Source organism: Camelus bactrianus, chromosome 1 (assembly GCF_048773025.1).
Source record: "Camelus bactrianus isolate YW-2024 breed Bactrian camel chromosome 1, ASM4877302v1, whole genome shotgun sequence".
Classification (NCBI taxonomy): domain Eukaryota; kingdom Metazoa; phylum Chordata; class Mammalia; order Artiodactyla; family Camelidae; genus Camelus; species Camelus bactrianus.
In genome coordinates, this window is record NC_133539.1 from 9663438 (window position 1) to 9689929 (window position 26492).

The 26492-nt window shown below is 39.5% G+C and overlaps 2 protein-coding genes across 3 annotated transcripts in view; both read right to left on the bottom strand.

Moving 5' to 3' along the window:
* Positions 1-21207, bottom strand: part of SLC5A3 (solute carrier family 5 member 3) — a 33856-nt gene extending 12649 nt beyond the window's left edge. Inside the window, exon 1 of one of the 2 annotated variants that reach the window (XM_074360084.1) lies at positions 21069-21207. The gene's annotated coding sequence lies outside the window, so the exon portion shown is untranslated. Of the gene's footprint in view, positions 1-148; positions 21043-21068 lie in introns of those variants that run through there. The other variant, XM_074360092.1, reaches the window with a different exon arrangement.
* The window catches only part of MRPS6 (mitochondrial ribosomal protein S6), a 63664-nt gene extending 42413 nt beyond the window's left edge, over positions 1-21251 (bottom strand). Inside the window, exon 1 of the mRNA XM_074360118.1 lies at positions 21069-21251. Coding sequence (XP_074216219.1) covers positions 21069-21113 — 45 coding nt within the window. The 5' untranslated portion in view covers positions 21114-21251. The remainder of the gene's footprint in view (positions 1-21068) is intronic.
* Between the last annotated feature and the right edge of the window lie 5241 nt (positions 21252-26492).

Below are 26492 nucleotides of genomic sequence, written 5' to 3' on the forward strand. Positions count from 1 at the left end.
AAAATAATGTGATTATTATCACATCTTCCAAAATTAAATGAAACAGACATTTGTAAGCCATTAGATAATAAATTATCTTCAATAAATCAATCAGATTGTTTCAGTCCTAGATTAAGAAAATCAGTGACAAACAGACATTTAAATTTACCTAAAACTGAGTTTATGAATATGACAGTTTTTCTCCTGGAAGAAGACAAATTCTGAATCTTCAAAGTTAATTGTAATTGTAGCTGGAAGATCAATATGAAAAACACTTTGTTACTCAACCTAATGCCTTCCACATGGTAACTTCTAAAGCGATTTCTCCTTTTATAAGGCATCCTCAGAGTGCAATGTTTTCTATGCTTGGCAAAGCAGATGCTTTTTGATGAATCTAGACATTTTCCTTTGAGAATTAGGAGCAAACTTTTTAAGTCCTACAAATGATACTAAAAGTTACCTCTTTTCAAAACTGTTCAAAATGGACCACAGTACTAATCTCACTGGCAAAGAGCTAAAAGTAATGCCTAAAGATAAATGCTCTACCGAATGAGGTTATTAGGTCTACGTAACAATGCTATCATGTAGAAGTGACTCGAACCCATCTTTATGTCTTTTTCAAGTGTAAAGAGCTACAACAATTATACTAAAAAAGCTAAAATCCTTTCTCTTAAAAGCCAGTGTCAGTAATAACTGGCTTGAGTAAAACTGCCGCACACAAAAGCATAAAATACACTGAAAGCTGGGATTTGTATCACTTCCTATTTGCCAAATACTGAAGCTGGTCATATGTCTATGACTACTTTCCCTGCCCTCCAAAACATTCAAGTTATTAAAGAAATACTTTGGACATTATTTAGGAAGAATTGCCTAAATTTTTTATAAAATCTAATCAGATGATTAATAAACATTATTTTAAAGGATGTTTTTAATCTTTCAGTATAAGAGTCAGGTCCTCAACTACAAAGAAACCTGTACTTGGCAGTTAACGTGAGCCCTGCCTTCAACAGAGCTCTCTGCCATCCAGCACCCAAGCCATACTCTTGCCATTTTGTTCCAATTTACACAGATCTAGCTGTGTAAGCCAAGCTCAATGGTCTGAAGGACCATTTCAGGTTTCACTCTTCCCACTGGCAGTAGTTGACTATGTGTGTCCTCAAGAAGGGACAAATATGGAGTGTTTTTGTTTCTGTGTGGAGAGAAGGTGAAGTGGGATATGTGTTGTAGCGGCTGCTGCAGCAGCTTATTTGTTCAAAGAACAAAGTGCTCAGAAACAAAACCAGCCCTCCTTTCTCCAATCACTAGGAGGCACTGCCAAAATCAGTAACATTGCTCTTCATTGTCAAATACGATGCAAGTCAGATACCTAAGCCATATCCTGCTCCCGGATGAACACGCAGAGTGGTCTAACCCCTAACTTCTCTAAAACAGCAGGCAAGCTTGAGAGAAAAGATGTTCTGCCCACAGGAAAGGTAGCAGAGAGTGGCCAAAAACTAGCTCAAGGCCAAGTTCTCAACTCTTTCTGCCTCTTCAGACCCTTCAAAAGCCACTGCTGGCAATCCCCATGTCTCACTGGATACCATACCAGTCTGTGGGCAGATTTAAGATTTTTTTTCAATTTAAACAAAAAATATCCAGAGACCAGCACCTGGTAAAGACTGGAAAAGGAAAAAAAAAAAACAAAACAAAACCAAAAATAGGTCAAATTAGTTTGCAGAAAGACATAAAAACACAATTCAGCCAAATTTCACATTCTAGTCATTAGTAGATTTGTCACAGCTTTGAACTTTAAGGAGAAAAACTGTGTGATTCCTAAAAATGGTTCCAAATAAAATATACAATATAAGTTTGGCATATTTTTCCTCATTTTTCTATAGAAGTAAACATTTTGACAACAAAAATAAAATGAACATTATCCACAGTTTATTTTTAGGAAGAATATACATGGGAAAAATTTTTCTTCAGCTAAAAATGAAGCTTTTTAATTTATGTTTTTGTATTTCTAGGACTAAGCTGGTTCAAGTTAATGAGTGAGAAATGTGGGACAAGTAATAAAGTAGGCATAGTAATGATAAGTATGTGACTCAGTTCCACAGTAGTGTATTTTTAAGAAAACAATTATTTCTACAATGAGAATAATACCTGTAGAATGTATAAAGAAATGGTGCCCTGGTTGTGATGGCTAGTGTAATAAATTTAGCCAATTTCAAACACAAGGATGGTGAAACAGAGAGACTCCCCCAACAGGAAAGGTCTTCCTTCTCAGAAAGTAATGTTTTGTTGATAGTTCTGCACAAAATTAGAATACAATTTTGGTACCATTTGCATGTACTTGGATGAATTAAATTACAACTGTAGAATTAATCCAAACTGTAGAAGTGTACATGAATATTGGCTGTGTTTGAACAACTAGAAAGAGTAAAATAGAAGACCAAATTTAAATCAGCTATTAAACTCCTTCAGGTAATATAATCAAAATATAATTAGTTATAATCACTAAATCTAACATCTCTCTTCTATTATCTAGGGAAGTAACTAGGAAGTTACTCTGGGACAATCTGTAACATCCAGCATCACTCTAAAAAGAAGTCATCTGCCATTAAAATTCAAAAAAAAGGACAAGAAAAACAATCCCTAAAGCCATCAGGGCTCCAAGTCATAATTCACTCTATGAAGGCACGTGGACTAACAAAGGGTAGAACACAGTGACCCTCATAAAGTGACCAAACCATAATGTTTTTAGCTTTGGGGTCGACTTAGAGACCACACGACCACACACTCAAAAGGACAAGCTGAACAGGCAGAGCTTAGTACTGTCAATAGTAGGCTTGCCAAGTCTTGCTCATTTTCTGATCCAATGGAAAATACTCCCTTTACCAACTAACAATTTAAGGGTTACAGAACATACGGACACCTCCGAAAACTTATTTGGGTAGGTGATGTGATCAAGAAAGCAGACAAGCCTTGAAGGGCTGGGATCCAAGCTCTGTCACTTGTTAGCTTCAGAATCTTAGGCAAGTAACAATCTCTATGAGCCTCAATTCTCTCATTTGTAATATGAAACCACCACCTAGCTCTTAATGATTTATTAAGGAACAACACACAGTATGTAATATTGCCTACTGCTACAGGCAGGTGCTCAGTAAATGTCACTTTACCTTCCACAACTTGGATAGACCGGAAGTCAAGGTACTGGCTTCTTTCAAATTAAACTGTCAACTATACACCAGGCATTTTAGGATCCTCATAAATGTTATTTATAGATAAAAGAACTAAAAAAAATACTGTATTAAATACGCAGTTCTCTCACAAATATTTTAAACAGGCTCCCAACCACCTCATCAACCATTAGCTTCAATTTACATCACTTCAAGTACAATACAACCCTTTCTCCAGCCCCAAGTTCACAGAAAATTCTACTTACAGACTTTTCATACTCATTTTTACTTTTGTCATCTTGATTCAAGATTCGGTAAAGCAAATTCCACTAATGGAATAGGTTGATGGTGCTTGGTATGTAGTATATACATACTCATATAAGACCTTCCTCAAACCTCACTTTAAAAATGTAGAGCTTGGTTATGCTAGCAGTGTATCAGTGACACCTGAAAGTGTTTCTAATACAACTGATATGAATTCCAGCCAATTTTAAATTACAAGCGGGCTGAAAACAACATTGTATATAATCATATGAGAAAGCAATCCTTAAAACATTTCAAGGAGTTTGCCCTTAAATCTCTTTGGCAAAATATTTCTATTATACCTCCAACCTCGACTATTCAAGTTTTCAAAAGTACGTAAGAAATGTATGAAACCTTAATTGAACTCAAACGGCATCCAAACTATATTCTGAGGGTTTCTAGTCCCCATGTACCATCACAGGGGTGAGAGTCAAGGCAGAGTGGGCAGGATAACTCCAGCATCACCCTACCAACCAGAACAGTTCTACTTTTAGCAAATCATTGCAGCAGGTGGTTGGGAGGGATAGTTTCCCATGTAAGCAAACCAGATAAAATCTTATTCACCTAGAAAAGTTCATAAACCACCAGATTTATTTTATATATATACACACACACATATATATGTGTGTGTGTATATATATATTCCCCAAGATATCTTCACTTTAATTTGTTTCTATGAATGTAGAAGTGTGGCTCACAATGTTGTGTTTTTGTTTTCTTTGTTTCATTTTTTACTTTTTAAAGATGTCTCAGAGAATGAAGACCCTTTGGCTATGGGGGCAACTTTGGAACTCCCACTGGTTTCAACCTTCATGTGGGTATCAAAACATGTGCGTGGAGCAAACTCCAATTATCTATTTTTTTGAGAGAGGTGAAAATGTGAAATAATAGAACAGTAATGCCTATGATACCGTATATTGTAATCCCAATGACTAAACATTTGTGTTAACTTTTAACGAGAAGAATTTAAGAGGCTCAGCTTCTTGAACTTTATTTGCTTCCAAAAGACTGATTATCAAAGATAAGTGAGTTACAGATAATGGAGATTAAAAAATAAAAACCTGACAGTAACCAGATCCTAACATCCTGTAGGTACTGTCCCTAGAGTGTAGAGTGCATTAATTTAATCTTCACAACAATTATGGAGTAAGTACAGTTATTATGATCATTTTACAGATGAGAAAAGTGAAACCAAGGAGGTAGTATAAGGTCCTGGACACAGTTATTTGCATTATATCAGGATTTGTACTCCCATCTATTTCTAAATAGCTTCTCTCCTTAATTGCTAGGCAATACTACCTTCCATGAAAAGGAAGTTTATTGATAGAAACATAAACAATACTAACTAATAAAGGACCATGCAACATCATCCATGTTTCAAATGTCTGTGCTTGCAGAGAAAACACCTGAGATGTATATATAACAAATTTTAACAAAACAGACTGCAAACAGTGCATGTGCATAGGATAAAATCCAACTGAAGTATTTACATATGATTATATGTGAAGAATATATTTAAGAAGAATATGAAGAGATTTAAAAGAAAAGTCCCAGGCACAGGCTTCTTAAGTAAGTGAAAACACATAGAGCAGAAAATTCAGGGCTTAGCCAGCTTCTCACCATCCAAGTCCAAGCCTTTTGCCTTCATTCTCTTTATCAGTGTGAATTAGCCCTCCCAGAGATTAAAAAAAAAAAGTCTCAAAGTCTGTTCTACACCTGACCTTGTTACCATGGGCTATATGAATCTTAGTCAATCTTCCTTCATCTGCTAACTCTCACATCTTTTTAAGACATTAGCTAAAAGAATCGGCTGTATGATGTACAGATACGAATTATAGTAAAATCCATAGACCACTGTTCTTACTGAATCAAGTGTTTGTAACCACCTATCCTTTTCTTTGAGAGTATGAGTAATTTGGCTCATCCCCCTTAAAGCTGTTCTACTCTCAATCTTTGTCGTCTCAGAGAATGGCAACTCCATCCTCACTATTGCTCAGGCCAAAAATGATCAGTCATCCTTGAAGGCTTGTTCACTTTTTCTCTCAACCCACACAGAATCAATTCATTAGCAAAGTCTGTTGGCTTTACCTCAAAAACAGATCCAGAATCAGACCCCTTAACATCTCAACTGCTAGCACCCTGGTCCAAATCACCATTCCATCTTGTCCAGTTAACTGCCCCAGCCTATCAACTTGTTTCCTAGCTCTGGCCCTTGGCGCACTACAGGGCAATAACACAGTAAGCAATCACCTCTTCACTCACAACACACAACATACCAAACACGCCTCTGGGCCTTGACACTGCCACTCCCTAGGCAGGGTACACCCTGCACCCCCAGACTTTCCCAAGACTTGCTCTCCTCTCATTGCTATCTTTGCTCAAAAGTAATTTTCCTAGCCATCTCAATCCTTCCATATCCTGTTTTACTTTTTTCCATACCACACAACAGCTTGTAACATACTACAAAACTCCCTCATGTTTACTGTCCCCTCACTACCAGAATGTAAACTCCATGAGGGCAAAGACTCTTGTCTGTGTTATTCACTGATGTGGTCTGTGTCTAGAACCCTGTCTTGAACATTTCAGAAGCTCAAGTGTTTGTTAAACGAATGAATATTAATGACTAAGTACCTGATTAAGAGTGTTAAATTTCCAATATCCTATATAATCATCAATAAAAAAGTCAGGGTTTTTTAAGCAATAAGAGATGGCAGATGAAAAGGCCAAGAAGGAGTAGAGCATTTCCTCCCCTGCCACAGTGATTAGGAGTCCCCATCAGCTCTAATTGAGAGTGTGCAGAATAGCAAAAGGCAAATCAGACTAGGCAAGAATGCTGCCCTTTATTCAGATAAAAATCTCAATCGGTCACAACACAGTAAAAACCTGTGTCTGGAGTCACTTCATCCTACCTACCAAACTACTTCCCTTCACTGTACTAATTCCATTCCAGAATGTGCTCCAGATTTTACCTCTACAATTGTGAACATCCAGTTCACAATGTGCAGTGTTACACACAGACGGTCCATACACAAGTGCTTCTTGTACTATGGCTGTTCCCATGCAGACAGAAAAGGAAAGGCTGTTTTGGGCAAGCAGCACTACCCTTCGGTTCACTCTAAACAAGTCCAAGACTCCTGCTGATGTCAACACAGGAAGACCCTCTCTCATCTCTGTCCCTCTACTACACTTGAAGAGTTAAATGTTTCCACAAAACTGAAAACATTATATTAATAACTAGCACTTACCAACACGAGTGCCAGGTACCATTTTTACACTACATGTACCAGCTCATTTAATCCTCACAAAAATCCAAAAGGTAGGCATGATAATCATCCTCAATTTACAGATAAGAAAGTTGAGGACATATCAGAGTTACTAAGAGAGTCCAGAAACATCGTCTGTGAAGTAAAGATGAAAAATGTTATCGTTTACAACACTCCCTAGGAAGAGATACATTAAAAAGTAGAAATAAATGTAAGTCAGAAAAAAATCTAGCTCATCAATACAGAAGGAATGATGCAATTAGAAAATCACCATTTGTAATCCCTACAAAAAGAAATAACATCCCCAGGCAATGATATAGTGGATGCTAGAACTCTTAGGTGAAAGGTTGATGGGGGAACTTTAGAATGGATGGATGAGGCTGACAATATTTGCACCCACCAAGACTTACTCTTATCTCTAGAAGGCAGACATATGTGTCTCCTCATGTGATGCTACACCCAGGAACACTTGTAAAACAAAATACAACCTGAATTTAATCAAATGTCTACCTGCCAGTTCACAGAAAATACCCGCAACAGAACCACACATAAAACATCAGAAAGTGATCAACCAAATTCAAAGGGAGGAAGGGTAGAAAAGCTATTATAGAGTAAGACTTAAGAGGTCATCAAGTGATTATAACCTGTGAACCTGATCTGCATTCAGATTCAAGCAAACCAAATGCAGAGAAACATGTGAGACAATTCAAGGCACTTGAACATGGATATTAGATGTTCAGGAATTACAGTTAGAGTTAGGTGTCATAAAGGCATTGTGGTTGTTTTTAAAGCCCTTACCTTTTAGGTACATACTAAATATTTACAGGTGAATTTTTATATTTGCATTTGCTTTAAAGTACTTCAGCAATTACTGATTCAGAAATATCAACAGATGCCAAAACCAGTGGAAGACTGCTGGAGAAAATATTCGGTCTCAAGTTTGTCACTCCATAAATCACTTAATAATTACTAAAGGAAAAAAGGTACATTTATAATGGAGCAATCTGGTGGATATCACCTAAACCAAATGACTACCTGACATTCCCAACAGTGGGACAAATCAACATGCCTCCTGACATGGGATACTGACATCCTTATTTATAACATTCCGGCCAACAATGTTTAACCTATCTTTAATCATGAGAAAGCAACCAGACAAATCCAAATTGAGGGATGCTGCAAAGCAGCAGGACTGAACACTTCAAAGTGCCACTGTCGTTAATGACAATGGCTTGAAAACTGCTCTAGATCAAGGAGACTAAACAACTAAATGCAGGATCCTTGATTGAATACTGGATTAAAGAACTAAAGAATATCACTGGAATAACAAAGGTAAATTTGAACACAAGTTGAACATTCCATAATTATACTGTATTGATGTCAAATGCGTGTAATGGTTATGCATGCTGTAGTTAGGAACAAAGCCTTTATTCCTAAGAAAGGCACATCAACCATGCCTGCAACTCCCAAATGGTACAGATTTTTTAAAAAGAACCAAAAGGGGGGGGGGGGGGCACAAATAAATTCAAACAATTAGTAATCTAGGTGAAAAGTATACAGGTGTTAACTGAACAGTTCTTATAACTCTTCTTAAGGTTTAAAATTTTAAGTTAAAGTTAATATAAAATACTCCAGCATAAATAAATGAACGAATGAATGAGAAAGGTGGTGGAGATAAAGGAAGAGTGGTAAATGTTCATTAACTGTTGAAGCTGGGTGATGGGTACAATACAGAGATTCACTAAACTAGTCAGTTTTATGTATGCTCAAGTCCATGTCTAATTCTCACTTCTACAAAATGGGAAAAACGCATACTTCAAATCATCATCATCAAAGTAAGATTATTAAATAAAAGTCCTGTAGGAAAAAAGGAGGCATTAAACAACTGTCATATACTGCCAATTCTTTCAGGCAAGACTTGAAGACGACCTATAAAACAAAAGCCTGCTGAACTGAATGTATGTTAATTTAACTGCTCCAAGACATCTGCACCGGTCCTGCCCTTCTGCCCCCAGTTAACAGCCGTGGCACAGTCCCTCACTGAAGTCTCAGCCTTGCCTGAACACTATAACGAAAACAGAATTTGCAGTTTTGTCCCCTTATCCTGCTGTTTTTCTCTTCAGAGCATTGCCAGTGTGTCTCCCTTACTCGAATGTAAGCCCCACAAAAGCTGGAACTGTCCTAGTTTACCACTGTATTCCCCAAACACATGGTAGTGCTGGTACCTAGTAGGCACTCAAAATAGATGTGAAATACTTCCTTCAGTCTAAAGGGATCATTAGCTCCACTACCAGTATTCTGTGCACTCTTTTTCACAGATGCAGTGATCAGTTTGAGACTGCCTTTAGACTTGGCCACTTGCTGAACCGTGTGGTCCCAGGTACCTTTCTGCTTCAGTTTTTTCATATGTAAAGTGGAGATCACACTATCTACACTTCAGATGGCTGCATGTTCAAGGAAGGAAAAAATACACACACACACACCCTGCTTATTAAACCAGCCACTAAAAATTAGGTATTACAAACCGTAAGATTTATAGAGGTAGAATATCTAACCAGGTCAACTTGGTGGTTTACCTTCATGTTTTCTGTTCTCATCCTACTTGGTTTCAATTTTATGTTCCTAGAAAAACTGTTCCTAGAAGAACAGATGCCAAAAAAGTTTTTCATTTTCCCATGTGACTGAGGCCAGAAAATGTAAACACAAGAGTCTTCCTGGTAGACCAGATTCTAATTCTCCCAAGAGGCCAAGTCATAAATTAGAAGATTCTGAAATTGGGATGTTTCCTCAGGCAGATATTTTTTAGAAAATTTTAAAACTGTCTAATTTTCCTTAAGGTTGGGGAGTATAAGATTTTCAAGAAGTGAAAAATAAGACCATAAACAGGATAACTTAATAAAATTTTGAAGGACTGGTAGAAATTATGTCCTGAATTGAACCTAAGAAGTGAACATAAAACTGAGGCATGGTGCTGTAGATTCCAAATGCAGCTGGATTGTTCTCTTGCATTTCCAAGAGAGAACAAGTAGACTGGTATGAAAATCCAGAGAAGTAAGATCAGAACTACTTTCCTTGCATGTCAGAAAGTGGAAGATCTTGAAATTACAAGTGGCTTCCAATTATTTCATCCTAATCAGATAAAACATTTAATTAAGGAAATGACATTAGGAGGGATTTTTCACTTTAATCTTACACTGAATTTGCACAAACTCCTGGCCCTCAGGCCATATAAAGAATGGCATTCCTGAGACCAACAGCACTGCTAGAGTCTGTTGGACTAAAGACCATCCCTGATGGAAATCTGGTGTCTAAGGTTTTCAAGATACTATACTTCACATAACTGCTTTCTCATATAACTGCTAACAAAACAGAAGGCAAGTAGTACACCAGCAGCAAAAGGATGACAATCAAGACAACCTATAACTGGATCATAAGTTTGCTTAATAACAGTTGAAAAGATTTTTAAAAAGGACACAAGTATAACTTCTCTGTAACATATGCCTAGCAAAGATCTTACCCTCAAATTCAGCTTTTCATTCAGCAGCAGAAACTCACCTTAAATCCTAATCAAAACCAGTACTGAACAATGTCTTATATTCATAATTTGCACATAAGATATCTGAACACAAACTGAAAACAAAGCAGGTATCTGGGACTCTGGTCCACCATCCTTCCAACAGAAGCAAATACTGCCTACTGGTTCCACACAAGGACCCTCCCAGCACCTGAAATCCAAACTGAGCTAAGGCCTGACCACCAGGCAGTGTACTTTTCATACAGAACTACATCCACAGCACTCTGGCTGTTATAGTGGCACCTGGGTTTCTTCACCTGACAAAATTAAAACATTTTAACAGCCAAGGTAGGTGTCAAGAAGACGTTTTAAACACTGAAGTCTAAACAAAGACAAAACCAGGAATTCCTGAGGCTGGGGCAGAAGCAGGCAAATGCCAGTCTATGAGCACTGAGAACTCCAGGTTGAGGTTTTGTTAGTAAGTCCCTGCTTTCACTTGCAATCCCATTTTTAAACTCTCATCAACACCAACCTCTACTGAAGTATTCCCAAAGTGGGTAGGACTCCCTTAACTAGGGCACTGTAATTATAGCAAAAATGATGGGTGGGGAGTTGGGGGAGGATGGTAGTGTACCAAACCAGATCAACTGTACCCTGGACTTGAAAGCTAGGGAAGAACAAACTGGACCTGAGTTTATTTCCAATTTGCTGTTAGATCTGGAGTGGGAGTGGGGAAGTAACAAAGACAAAAAGGGAAAGTCAGTCAAGGTAATAACTTGGCTTCCATTCTATGGAAACATGAAGCCTGGCCAAAAATAAAAATATTGTATCATCCTCTTACTCCATACTCTGACTAGAAGAGCAACTAGTTTTTTTCATAGTAATATTATATTCCAAGGATTATAGGTCATATAAGCTCATGTGAACTTCATAGACATACCCTGAGCAAAAATGTCATTTTCTAGATAAAAGTAGTCTTTTCCAGGAAGCAGTATTTCATACCTCTAAGACTTCAGTACAATGGGTATAAACCAAGCTACACTAATGCCTGCTTAAAGTGAGCAATCACCCAGACACGCAAAGTGGACTATGAAGACCAATTTCCGACAGCTTACACCAAGTCATGCTTCAGTCTTTGTGCAACTCTCTGAAATCTACACGTGTACTTTAGCCTAAATGGGCATACATAGTCCACTAGTCCAAAGCTAGAAATTGATACCACTTTTAAGAATTAAACATGTTTACAATTTACTAAGTAATTACCAGTCATATTGTAAATCAATGGCCAATTAACAAGGTGGGTTTTGTCAATGTGTAAGCAGCAATTTTTGAAACCTAAAATGCTAAAGGAGGGGTCTAAAGGTAACTAAGCATGTCTTTAAAGAACCTCAAAAGCCCTGCATCTAAATGAGAAATTACAAGATGATAGCCATATCTGACCAACAGATACATTTCATTAGGTCCATGCTGCTTAAATATTTTTAGTTACCAACATCTTAAAAATTAGACTTCTTGTAAAATCTGGATTTCTGGCTAGGAACAGAATAAGAAAAGGACAAGCTGGCAAAAACCAGGCCCACACTCCCCATGGCAATTGGACTGTAGCAGCAAGCACCAGTACCACCAGCACACACAGGCACCCTCAGCAGCTCTTCCATTTTGCCACAGGCCCACTCAACCCCTTCCAATCTTGAATTACAATACTCCAAACAATGACACAGTTATCTAAGGCTGATTCATACTTACCCATAGTATAAGAATTCAACATACAACCTGTCTATTCCTTAGACAACTTTATTAAACAGCTTGTATTAACCTATGAATACAATCATACTTCACACTGCCATCTCCAAACACAATGAAAATGATTTAAAAAGTTACCACCATTACTATTCTTCTTGGTCACATTCTTGTTTCTTCATTATACAGTCACACACACTTTTCTCAACTCTGCTTCATACAGTGCCCAATACCCTATACCACCCAGTATCTCATTATGGAGCTTCAGAGTAAAATAATCAGGTACCAAAAAAGTCACAAATTAAGTCTGAAACAAAGTTGGTTTAAAAGACTAACAGTTACATACACATGAAAAAAAATGTCTCTTTTAAATGGTCTTACTTTGGACTTGGTCACAAGTACCCCTGGCTTATAAAACAATTACTAAAAAAACAATCAAGCATGTTAATGACATATATACATTCCAGCCAACATTTGCTATAATGCAAAATAATACTATTTTATTTTAATTCTAGGAATGGAAAGAATCTTAAAATCAATTAAAAGAAAGATATAATGTTTCAATACATTGCTGCATCAAAAAATGAAAAGTAAAATACTAACTGAAAATACCCTGTAGCAGCAGAAATCGATGGGCTATAATCCATCTGCTCCATGTGTTGATTCTATCGAGAAGGGGTCATCCCTAAAGCTTCAGCAGTTTGGCAGTTAGCAATCATTTACTGAATAGATTAAAATACTAAGTTTTCCCCCTACTTGCCTCAAATCACCTTGATACAGCCTATCAAAAGTAATTCTTTTTAGAGTCTTCCCATTCTTCACTTTTCCCAATCATCTCACTTAAATAATACACTAAGTCTTAACTAAGTACTACTTACACAGGGTCAGATAGGAAATGAACACAAAGCCCAGATGCAAAGAGTTTAGTTCCTGATGAGGAATCCCAGTGCACACAGCCTGGCAAAGGCTGGTAGCTGCTGAATAAACACTACTTTTCTGTCTAACAGAGAATCTGTTCTAAGAGGTGAGTTCATGGGATCCCTCACAAATACATTCTACATCTCACAGTTGCAAAACCTCGACCTTGTTCATTACTGTGCAAGTTATTATGCAGTATGCCTCCTGTCCACTGATTCAAAAATTTTTAAGCAAGCACTGTATTCCAGGTTTGACTCAGTCTTGGATTCTGGCAACTTACATGTAGTAAATTTCTTTTGGAGTCTCTTCATCAATAAAGTGGGAATAATGGAAAACTGGACCAAAAAGTTTGATAACTTGCCTGAGATCACAAAGCTACTTTAATGACATACTGAACACCTACTACTTCCAAGATCATGTTACCATTTTATCTTCAAACACTCCCCAACTGAGGAATTGCTCCCATTTTACAGATAAAGAAATGAGGATCCAGAAGTGTTAAGATTCCTAGGAGGTAGGTGCCAGGAACCAAAACCAGGTTCACTGTCTCTAAAGCTCTTTCTACTCTCCCAGTGCCAGTTCTTTGTTTATTCCAACGTAACACAGCCAGTATCTTCATTTCAGATCTTATGTTCTTCTATTCATTAAAAAAACAAAAATCAGAGCATGTACTGAAGCAGAAGCCTGTGTAGCCAAAACAATCATATCCAAAAGTAATAAGTAAAAAGGGATTAAAGCTAAAGTAAGAAATCAAGAAAATCATACATACATACCTTAAACATTTTATTTAAGTTAAACACATAAATGTATATTCATCTGCCAATCATAACATTGGGTCAAGCACTTGGAGAATGGGGTCGATGATGTGGCGCTCCTTGCTGACTGACGTTCCTTCTGCTTGATCTAAACCATATCTAAAAATGCATCATCTACAATCTCCATTCCAGCTTCATTAGAGTGGAAAGCTTTAAGAAATCCTTGTAAAGCAGTTTACATGTAGAATCATCCTGGACTACTGTTGTTATTCTTCCTCCAAAACTTTTAGTTATTGCAGCCATATCTAATTCTACAGCCATTATTTTAGTGACTCACCTTTATCAAGGTTTTCCAGAGAATCCAACTCAGTTTTCAGGGGAAAAAAAAAGTTTGCACTCATTTCTTCAGTTTACATGATATTTAAGTTATTATAAAAGCGAAATGACCTGCCATGAAATAGTCTTGGAAACCAACATAACTTCTGGTAAGCACACAACTCCCCCAAAGGGCACTGACTTGAAAGCAACTTACTAACACAAGAGACCAGCAGGCTACCTCGTATCTGAGAACTGTCTGAGAGAGATAAGAATAGTGACCCCCGTAAGGCAGGTAAGTGAGCATTGACCTATGTGCAAAGCAGAACAGAGGACAGAAATGAAAGACCTGACCCTCAAGAATATGTAACCTTGCAAAAGGAGATACGGAACATTCACTGATTAACTGTAATATAAAATAGAAAGTGGTCCCTGTGATCAGACACAGAAACACACCATGCAAGTCCAAAGGAAAGATGATGCTCCTAACAGTGCAAGTCCTCAATATTTGTTTCATGTACTAAATAGTTAAAACATGAACTTGAGGCACATTATCATGGAGATGATGGGGTAACACTGGAAAGCATTCCAAGAAAAGCAGTGTGACACAGGCAGCAAATAAAAGGGAATGGTATTTACAGGGATCTGCAGCAGCTTTCTTTACTCAGTACTATATGAAATGGAGAATGAAATAGATAGGGTTTAATAAAAAAAAAAAAAAGGTTGGCATCATATTACAGGTGGCCTTGGATGCCATACTTTGATCTGAATTATCTTTGAAAAAGAGCATTATTTCTGAATGTGCTGTAATTTGGCAATGATGTTGACACAATCAAGTGATAGGAGAAAGTAATGAAATAATCAGAAATGGTCGCTATACAATGCTTTGTATTACTTCCTTACTAAAAACACATCCCAATTCAATAAATCAAGAACTTATATTTTTGCACCCTAAAAAGTATATTTACAGACATTAATTATCCTCCCCCTCAGTAGTATGTTAGAGAGACCAGCTAAGAAACTGCAAGAATCCAAGAAACATGAGTGGTTCAACTAGGGCAGAGAAGAGACTATACGGTATTGAGAGGGCAGCAATAAAAGAGCTGGATTTGTTCAGCCCCAGGTACCAGAAAACAGAGAAGCCATAAACAGAAGTAAGTTAGATGAAGTTTTGGAGTAGGCCACTCATTCAGTTTGAACCGCACTAAGTTTGCAGTGCCAAGGGAACATCCCGGAAGCTACCGGCAGCACAGGCGAGTACAAAGTGCCAGAGTTCTTGGCTTATTACCAAAAAAAGGCAAATCACGTGAAGGTCAAACTATATGAAGGTCAAAGGCATAGGTACTACATAAAGAAGAGTGAAAGAAGGAATCAAAGCAGCAATCTCAGAAAACAGCAGCATAAGAAGCTAAGAGAAATACTGAACCTGAGAAACCATGTGTCTCTATATACTAAATCAGGGGTCAGCAAATTTCCTCTGTAAAGGACCAGATAGTAAATACAAATAAATGAACAGGGTTATGTTCTGACACATCTATATTTATGGACTCTGATATCTGAATTGCATATAATTATCATATCATAAAATATTACTCTTCTTTTAATTTTTTTTCCTGACTAGAAGTGTAAAATCCTTAAGTTCACAGGCCATACAAATGCAGGTGACAGGTTGGATCTGGCCTATGGACCATATAGTTTGCCAACCTGTCCAAGTTAAAGTAACAACAAGGAAATAGGACTGAATTAACTGTCTTTTTCCAAATTTCTAAGGGTATTTTTTTTTTTAGCTAAATTGACAACATACCACATTCGTTAAAGTTGAATGATTTCCTTAAATCTAACTAATTCCTTAAATGTGATTCCCCTAAGAGATTAATTACATGTGTTGATAACAATCCCTGTTGGTTTAGAATTGCCTTCCACTAAAAAATATGAAAACAAATATATGTATGTATATGCATGACTGTGACATTGTGCTGTACACCAGAGATTGACACATTGTAATTGACTGTACTTCAGTAAAATAATAATAAGTAAAAGAATTGCTTTCCACTAAAAAGATGTATACCGTATTTTGAACAGAAATTCTACCTGTACTATAAATACAATGAAGGTACTAGATGAAAAACATTACTTTAGAATTCCCTAATTGCTTTCAAACTCTTAGTTTTCTTTTAAATTATTTTATAATCTAAAGGTGAGAAGATTCAATATCAATCTGCATATGAAACATCTAGATTTTAAAAACCAATAAACACTGTTTTGAATGTGTGAGTTACGATTAACAGGAAAAAATATTTAGTGCAGAATGTCAAACTTCTGACAAGCAGTCTTCATACATACAAACCATGTCTGGTAAGGAAGGACTCCTTACCCCCAAGCCACTCCTGGTACCTTAGCTGTAGCTCAGGGGCAGGAACAGGACTCCTTCTTCAACCACTTGCTGCGGCAATAAGCTGTAACCCAAGAAAACTTTAGTACCAAGTGAAAGTACAACAAGGCTCAAGTCTTTCATTTCAGGATAACTATTTTAAGTTGCCTGATTTCAAGCAGACAAAACACAAAGGGTGACTACTAAAGATACAAGCTAAGCTGTTAAGGGAGGGCCCACGAGAAGGGAAAAAAAGACTAACTTAGCCAGCTGACAGCTAGAACAAAGACGTCTCCATTTGAACTTTTGTCTGCCACCACCTGAACAGAAATATCACTGGTTCCTAGTTATCGAATGTTGCCAAGCAAGCCAAGCTACATCACCTAAGGGTGGCCAGTCCCATACCTGAGTTCATTAGCGCTCTATGCCTCCGAAGAGTATCTAAAATGAAAACTTTTTTTGGTATTTCTTCCACAAGATTGTAAACTTGGATACAACTCTAGAATACACAACTATTGCCAGTTTATCTAAACAAAATGGCTTCACTGAGAAGAAATAGAAAAGACTCTTCACTGCATAATCAGAAAACCTACTGCTTTGTACGTTTTTAGGAACTAGAACTACACTTCTATTTCTAAACGTATAAAACCCAACTCATAAATTATGCTCAGTACATCGTAAAACTCTTTACTTACAAAAAACTATTTCAATGAATTAGAATTAAAAATATGATTTTCAGTGAAATTAATAATTAGAGATACTGAACATAAAATAACTTGTGAGATCTGTTTTAATGAGAAAGAATTTAAGATGTGCGAAGTAGCTATCTACTTTTATTTCTATTACAAAAATATATACAAGATATATAAATGGTATTTTATTTTATACACCTGCATTCACTTAGAATGAAACTATTATTTACATCATTAACCTTTAATTCTTCATGTAAAAATTCCTGAGTAACAATGAGAAGATTTCAGGAAAAAAATATCTTCCCAGGGCTTTCACAACTCTAAATATGCCAACTGTGATCATCCTCTGGGCAAACATAAGACATGATAATTAAAGTGCTCCTAAAGTGAGTAACCAAAGAATATAAATGTTCTGCATAAATCTTTTTTTATCCTCAAAATTCCTCTTCCTGATCCCATCCCAAACGTAAAAATTTTCTACAACGTTTACACAGCTTTTTCTAGGCTTCTCAACACAGTATGTGGCTTTAAAATTCATAAATTGGCAATTCAGTTCTATCTTCTACCTTGATAAACTAAATATCAATCTTTCAAATCTAACTTCAGAGTGAAATCAATGGACTATAAGCCATTTCTCAGACTCTGGAGAGAAGGAACCTCAGTAATCAGTGTCAGATCCCACCCCTCAAATGCATGACCCTTCCTCTATCTACCAGAACATTCTCACTGCACGAGGTCAAGAAGTGGAGAGAAAACTCGCCATCTCACAGGCAACTGGCTTAGTTTTCAGCTGTTAGGAAAGGTCTACCAACGCTGAATTGACGCCGCCTGGAACCTGCAGCTTGTGGTCTCTCCTCTGTAGCCTATGTCCTTCCATACTACAGCATTGAATACTGTGTTTGCCAGAGTGAATAAAACTCTTCTGATACAGGCACAAGACTTCCAAAATCTTTTTAATCTGGAAACTCTTCTATAAATGGTCTAAGACTGGTCTAAGCAACCACCTTTTCAAATGGCTTTAGTCATCACCTTTAAAGGCCTAATTTTGCAACATCCACTACTTCATTGAATCAATTTTCAGAATTTAACCTCATTTTTACCTACTTTTCATGCTAAATTACAAGAAGGGGGAATACCAAAATAAGACAACTGTATATATACACATTACAATAAAAGTCAAGCTAAATGGTACCTGCAAATAAATTTCTTTTTGGGAGGACTGATATCTACACTCATAAGAGCACAAACTTGAAAGTGCAACAAAAGCAGATACCCATTATAACTGACTCCCAGTTGTAAACCGAGAAAGAAATAGCACTGGAACTTCTCAGTGACTAACACACAACTGTATAGTTCAATAAGGACTCATTCTACATACTATACCCTGAAGTCTTTCAGTAGGGACTCCCACACGAGACGCTGGTACAACACAGTGGGTCTCCAACACGAAACGCTGTGAGAGCCTCAAAACAGCATCTGCATCTTAAACTTTAATACTCTTGTATGCTCAATGTTAAAGAATCAAGCTTGGAGTCAAATAAAATAAAACAGTAGGGAAGGGGAAATAATACACTTTAAAGAGACTAGAAATGCTCTTCAGGCTTATAGAGTATCACAGGAAAAAAAGACAGGAAAACCTTTCCGGAAATCCAAGAAAAGGCTGCAAAAACTACCATCTCTCAATTTCTCAATGTCTGTTCTAAAGCTGTCTAACATAGTGCATTTCCTCAATTCCAAGATACATAAATGATTTGGGAGAGGAGGAAAAGGACAATAAGCCCTTAAAGGGGTAAACTTTAAGAGGTAACACATTTTAGAATCTAAAAATATAAAAAATATGCGATTTGAAATTGAGGAGTTATGTACAATAGGCAACCTGCAGCAGAGCTACAAACCGCCGCATATTAGAAGGGAGAGGCTTCCCTAGCGCCTGCCAAAGCTCATGGTGGCATTTTTCATTCATTTTCCCTAAAGTATTGATCTTACTTTAGAATCCAATTTTCCTAAATTGAAAGCAACCAAAACTATTCAAAACCAAGTCTTTGTGATTGTTACACATTGACAACCTACTCAAAAACAAGTTTTGTCAACAATAAATTAAAAAAAAAAGTTTATTTGTTGTTTAGTCTTACTTTATTTAGGTCAAGGGGCTCTTCAACACAACTTCATCGTTGTTACAATGTTCTATCTGCAGCCATGGAGGCCTCTGCCTCCAGGGAGGATTTCACCTTGATTATCTGTAAAGGTTTCTTTTTTCCCCCTGCCCTCTTGCCAGGATTTCAAGGAAAATGAATTGAATTATTATTTTAACCAAACCGCATTTCTGTGGCTTATCTTAATTCGAGTAAAAAGTATATGCTCCACACCAAAGTTTGTGAATCCTACTTGTAACAGGATAAAAAAACAAAAACAAGAAACATAGTGGAAATACATGTAACTAATACACTTAAAGCCTTGTTAACAAATGTACAGTACTTGGCAGCTATGCTAAACACAAAGAAGAGTTCAGAGTCTTCATTTCAAAGGTTCATGGATACACTGACTCTTCAATGATACCTGTTTCATCCCTAAAACAAGGTGAAACAAAAGAAATTTCAAAAACTGCATTTCCCAGATTCTGGTATCTCCTAAAAAGTGTAAGTTAAAGGGAGGGCTTAAACAATTACCACGTAATTTAAACTGTTTCCTTTTTAGTAACGTGCACTACTTCTCTTCATTGTTCCTATTCTCTCTAAGCAGTGTCCTAACATAGAGAAGAAGGGCCAAGCTGGGGGTAATACTCAAGAGGCTAAACAATGCAGTCTTCTCCTAAATTAGAGGAGAAACAAGCTTGAGGACACAGTGGCATACCAGACCAGACTCCCAAACCTGATCAAGAGGCACTGGTGTCCTCTCCCACAACACAATGTACAAAAAAGTAAGGATTTTCCAATGTTCTGTGATTGTTAGTTTCTCAACAGCGCTTGAACCGAGACCCTAGGCTTAAGTTCAACCAAACTTCCTACACAGCTCTTCTTCAGAATTGACCCAAAGTATAAAATGTGTCCAAGCCTCTGGCGCTGTAGGAAGCCATGCATCCAAAGTTCGAACATAGGTTTTTTTGTTTTTGTTTTTAATACCTGCAAGAGGAGTTAAAAAATAAAATAAAATAAAATCATACACCACGCTCTACGTTACCCAATTCACGGAAGAACGGGGATTTCGGCGACGGCTTGAGGAGTACCTGACCCAGAATAGAGAACGAAGGGCTGCCTCCGGGCCGCGGGTCCCTGTCCTCGGCCACACCATTACCTGAAGTGAAAGGGCTGCAGGATCGCTTATCATCCCTCCAAACCTGAAATCCCCTACCTCAAGAGCAATCAAAAGCAGGGGGAGCAAAGTTTCTTCCGGAAGGCGCAAAAAAGGCCACAACTTGGATGAATGAAACTGGGCTAAGGGCACTCGGAGCAGGATTTTCGCTGAAGTCAGAAAAAGAGAAGTCAAAGATTTTTTTAACGTGAGCCGGTTATACGCGGCGGTGGTCCAGACAACTGCACAAACACGCTTGGAAGAAGGTTTTATTGAGCGCGGACGGTTCCGGAGCGGCCGGCGGGCGCTAGAGTGGAGGCGGGCGGCGGAGGCGGAGGCGGGTGGGCGGCGGAGCGGGGCCGGAGCGGGCGGCGGCGGCGGCGGCGGGGCCGGCGACGAGGCAGCTTCGCGACGGCAGAGACGGGGCCGGGGCCGGGCGCTGGCGCGTGTCCTCCCGCGGACCTTCCACTGGACTCCCGCGGGCCGCCCCGCCCCCCGTCCCCCGCCCGCCCGCCCGCCCGCCCGGCGGCCGCGTGCGAGGCACACCCTCCCGCGGCCGCGCTCCCGCGCCGGCACACCCCCGCCTCCCGCGCGCACGCGGCCTCGCCGGGCCAGCCGGCCCCACGCGCGCCCCCTCAGCCCGGACGCCCGCCGCCCGCCCGCCCGCGACCCCGGCTCCCTCCCGGCCGCGCGGGGAGGGCGGGAGGCGGCGGCCTAGAGGCTTCGGGAGCGCCCGCGCGGGAAGGCGGGCTCTGAGGGGAAGGTCACTTACCCGCTGCATGGCTTTCAGAATCAAAGCCAGCTCGTAGCGGGGCATACCCGAATGCACAGCGCGCAGCTCCGAACCGAGCCGGCTCCGGGGACGTACGAGGTCGGGGACCGCGGGGACCAGGCGGGGGACTGCGCCGGAAGGCTCCCAAGCGGCGAAAGCACGCTCCGGCCGCGCGAGCCCGGGCTTAAAGGCTCTGGCAGCTGCGCAGACGGCCCGCCACGCCCCCTCGGCTAGCCACGCCCCCGCGCCCCACGCCACGCCCCCTCCTTAAGGCGGCAGTGCCGCGCCCCCTCGACAGCCCTGCCGCCCCCGCCGGGACCCCAAGCTCTGCCCAACCCGGTAGCCACTGCGTGTGGGAGGCAATGTGGGTTCGGGCGGGAGGGAGGCCAGCCGGAGCTACACGCCCCCTCCGACCCCACCGCCGCCGCCCCTGCCGCTGCGCTACGTACGGTTCTCGAACCAGCTGGAACTTTCCATGCCTTCCGTTTCATCCTGGGCGGCGGGCGAGCGTGCGCCCCCATGTGCGCGTGCGCTGCGGTGCGGTCTGGTCTGTGCGCGCACCCCTACCCCGCGATTCCGCGGCGGTGGGGGATTTCTAGGCGGCCGAGCTGCTGGGTGCGGGGTCTCGGCCGGACTGGGGGCTCTCTCCGCCTACCACTGCACACCAGGATTTCGGAACGTTCTCGCTTGGGTCTACGCCCCCCGCGCTGGGGAGTCAGGGCTGGCGGGGGATACCCGGGACGGCCTAACCCTCGCGCCCCCAGCCCACAGCTCGTCGTCTTAGCGCGGCCGCGGGCGCAGCTGCCGGGTGCCCCCTCCCTAGCGAAGTGGGCGCAAGGCGAAGGCTGTGGGCCGCTACGTGCAGATCGGGTTGTGCCCCATCCCTGGCTGGCTGCCTGACCTTGGGCAGCCTCCCGCGAAAAGAATGTGAAGGGCACCTACTTCCCAGTGATGTGATGTCTTTGAGTGAGCTGATGCTCATAAACCGCTGAGAACGATGCCTGCACGGACGTAATGAGGGCGCAGCATGGGCATTTGTTGTACGAGCTGGGCCTTACCCACGTGTTGTTGCCAAGGGTAGGCTAATACTTTGGCTCAAACCAATATTCTTTAAATGTTTACTGGGCATTCATTTAGAGGATCAGCTGAATGCTTGGAAAGTCATTTAATAACCGTCTGGGATCGTGCGCGTGCCCTGGAAGGAGGGTAGTCTCGTCCTGCCTTTTCCTGACTCACCCGCACCCCTCGCGCGCCCTCCCCAAACATGCACACAGGGCTCACCTCTCCCTCCAGCCTTTGGCTGTACTCTCCCTGACAGTTGTACTAAATGCATTTTTCTCCAACTCCACTCTTGAAACTGTCGCCCCTGCCCATGCTTAGCCCATTCAAAGGGTCTGTAGGTGAAATGTTTGTCAGCTTTAAAGTGCTTTAATAATAGATAAAACTTACTGAGCACTTACTGTGTATCGGGCACCACGCTCCAGCTTTTACATGTGTCTCGTAAAAATCTCACAACAGCGCTATGAGGCAAGAACTATTATTAACCCCACTTTAGGGATTTAGAAATACAGGCACGCAGAGGTTATGTAACTAGCCCCAGGTCAAATAGTAATAGGACAAAATTTGGATCCAGACTATATGGAGGCTGAGCTCACACTCTTAAGTAGATTTACCATATACTCTATGTAAACCAAGAATAAAGAGTCCCTTTGTCACCTTATCCGGACACCTTACTATTTTTCATTCCTTACCACCCAGCCACCACCAAGGATAAGGATGGTTTGAACACCACCCCTTCTGTGATATCTGGGTTTTGATATTTTCTATTCTTGGACTTCTCCACCACCCGTATCGTTTCAAAGAAAGCTATACAGATATTAACACAAATTACCTGGTTAGTGTAATTTCACCTTTGGTTAAAAAGTGTAGAATATTATAAATAAATAACAGAAAGAAAAAGGAATTTCTGGACTTTCAGAAGTGAGCTACAGGTTTTCCAGGACGATCCCTACTTCAGCTGTCCCTCCTGTCATCAACCACATTTCCCAGGTTGGGAATGAGAACATAAGGACCTGGAAAAAATATGCCGAAGACCAGAGCAATATCAGGAGCTGACATCAACTTTTAGCATTTCCTCTTGGAAGTGCCATAGTTCCCCCTAATGCCCAGGGGTTAGTGAGAATCTGGCTTCTTCCTCTACTTCTAACCTGACATGTAGTGTAAGGAAATTAGCCTGATTGCACAATGCCTCAACACAGCGCGTGTGTGCGTGAGCATGTGCGCGCGCACATGCTCTCACACACACACACACACACACACACACACACACACACACACCTCTTCCAGTCTGGTGACTGCCCTTGGGCTCATTCCATTTCTTATAAAAAGGAGAAAAAGGAAAATTATACTCCTTTAATTATTTGAAATTCTGATTAAAACATGTCACCTGCAATGAAACTTGCAAGTAACGAACTAGCCCGTATTCAGTAGCTGTTTACTGTTCCACATTTTGGGGCAAGGGGTGAGGGGGGAAGGTTGTTAATAAACCTTATACCCTTTCAATTTTTTTTTAAAACACAGCAACAAAATACTGGTGGGTTCATGAAAACATAATAATAAAGTCATAAAGAATGCTGCTGCAAATTTAGTGTCTTCCTACTATAACTACAAATCTATATTCACCGAAAAGGTTTTTTGAATTTTGTACTATGTATGGTCAGCATTTAGAATTATAAAACATTTTTGTGGCATTAATGTATTAATTTTTAAAAATTACTCTGATACTTAGGAATGTTTAACCAAGGAGTGAAATATCTGTATACTGAAAACTACAAAAATAAATAAATAAATAAATAAATAAATAAATAAATAAATAAATAAATAAAAATTAAAGCAGAGACAAATTAATGGATGGATATTCATGTTCACAAATTGGAAGAATTAATATTGTTTAAATGCCAGTATTACCCAAAGTAATCTACAGATTCATTGCTAACCCCTATCAAAATCCCAATGACATTTTTTAGAGAAACAGAAAAAAAATCCTAAGATTCATATGGAATTACAAAAAACCTAAATAGCCAAAGGAATTTTAAGCAAGAAAACAAAGCTGAAGGCATCATACGTTGTGATTTCAAACTATATTACAAAGTTATAATAATCAAAACAGTATGGTACTGGCATAAAAACTGACATATAGACCACAGGAACAGAACAGAAAACCCAGAAACAAACCCACACATATAAGGTCAACAGATGATCAGCTGATCTTTGACAAATGTCCGAGAATACAGAATGGAGAAAGGATAGTCTCTTTAATATATGATGTGAGGGAAACTGGATATTTACTTACAAATGAATGAAACTGGACTCTTACAACACATACACAAATCAACTTAAAATGGATTAAAGACTTATAAGACTTGAAACCATAAAACTCCTAGAAGAAAACCGCTGGGGGAAGAAGGGAAGAAGCTTAACATTGGCCTTGGTAATAATTTCTGATATGACACCAAAAGCACAGGCAACAAAAGCAAAAATAGACAAAGGGGATTGCATCAAACTAAAATCCAAAGCAAAGGAAATAATGAACAAAATGAAAAGACAACCTATGGGATGGGAGCAAATATTTGCAAACTATATATCTGATAAGGGGTTAGTATGCAAAATATATAAGGAATTCATACAACTCAATAACAATAAACAAACAAACAAACAGATTTACCCATGGGCAAAGGACCTAAACAGACATTTCTCCAAAGAAGACGTACAAATAACCAACAGATGCATGAAAAGGTGCTCAGCATCACTAATTTTCTGGGAAATTCAAATCAAAGGCACAATGAGCTATCACCTCTCACACCTGTTAGAATGACTATTACCAAAAAGTCAAGGGATAATGAGTGTTGGCAAAGATGTGGAGAAAAGGCAACCCTGTACGATATGGATGAGAATGTAAATTGGTGCAGCCACTATGGAAAACAGGATGAAGGCTCCTCAAAAAATTAAAAATAGAACTACCATATGATCCAGTAATTCTTCTTCTGGTTATATATCTAAAGGAATTAGAATCAAAATCTTGAAGAGATTAGCCAAGACATGAAAGCAATCTGAATATCCATGACTGGATAAAGAAAATGTGGTAAATGGAACATTATTTAGCCTTTCAAAAAGGAAATTTTGCCATTTATGACAACATGGATAAACGTAAAGGGCATTCTGTTAGTGAAATAAACCAGACACAGAAAGACAAATACTATATGATACCACTTATATGAGGCATCAAAAAATAGTCAAACTCATAGAAGCAGAGAGTCGAATGGTGGTTGCGAGGAGCTGGGAGGAGGGGGAAACAGTCAAAGAGCACAAAGTCTCAGTTCTACAAGAAAAAAAATTACTCTGGAACTTTGGGTTTTTAAAACATACAATATGGTACGTGTAAGATTTGATTAACCTGAAATTGTAATTCATTTTTAAGTAAGTGTTTATGAGAGAGAATAGAAAAGTAAAAATAAGAACAGAAGTCGAAATATAATCCTATTTCAAGTAACGTCAGTGTATGCCCTGGGTCAGTTTGATCACAATTACCTTCTTATTTTATATTACTGTAAATGTGACTTGACCTTGAGCTCACACAAGATCATCAATTCTCAAAGATATCTCAAAGATAGACCTGTGTCTCTAATTACAGCCCTCAGAAAGTGAATAAGCATGAATGTTTTCAATGAACAGAGAAAATAATCTTAGGGTTGAAAGAAGTAGTATTTAGAGCTGTCAATCATCACTCTCACCAGCCTATCATCTTCTCCCTGATGAAATGAGCTACCATTTCTGGCAAATGTGAGCTCCTGGTCCTAAATCCCACCTCACAAAGACCTGGGATTGTGCCACAGCTAATTGCTCCCAGAACTTGGACCTGTGAAATCCTGTGTCTCTGCCTGGCTGCTCAGTATGTGCCTTTGTTCCTCAGCTGGTGGCGCACATCTAAGTCACATTCCAAACTTCTTTTGTTTTTCAATGTTTTACCAGTGAACCAGTGGTATTTCTTAATACCCCTACACACACCCTTGCCCCCATCTTAGATCCTTTTGACCATGTTGATTTGCCTGTGATTCTTTCTGTCTTCTCAGCAAGTCTCCAGGAAATATCTAGCCTAAGCATTACCCCCTCACTCTGTCAGTCTGTGGGTGCCGTTGGTTGTGCGTCTTGCAGAAGGATATACTAGACGCAGTATATATTATTAATTCAGGATTTGGGGAGCTCCTTAAACATTTTCTTTTCTTTTAATCTACCAATTTCAAATTATTTTTTTTAATTTTGAATAAGTAAGTTTTTGGGGTTTTTTTTGTTTGTTTTTCAGTGAGTGGGGTTCAAATTTGGGCTCCACTTATAGGGAAAAAAGAAGATAAAGCAAAGTTTGCTTAA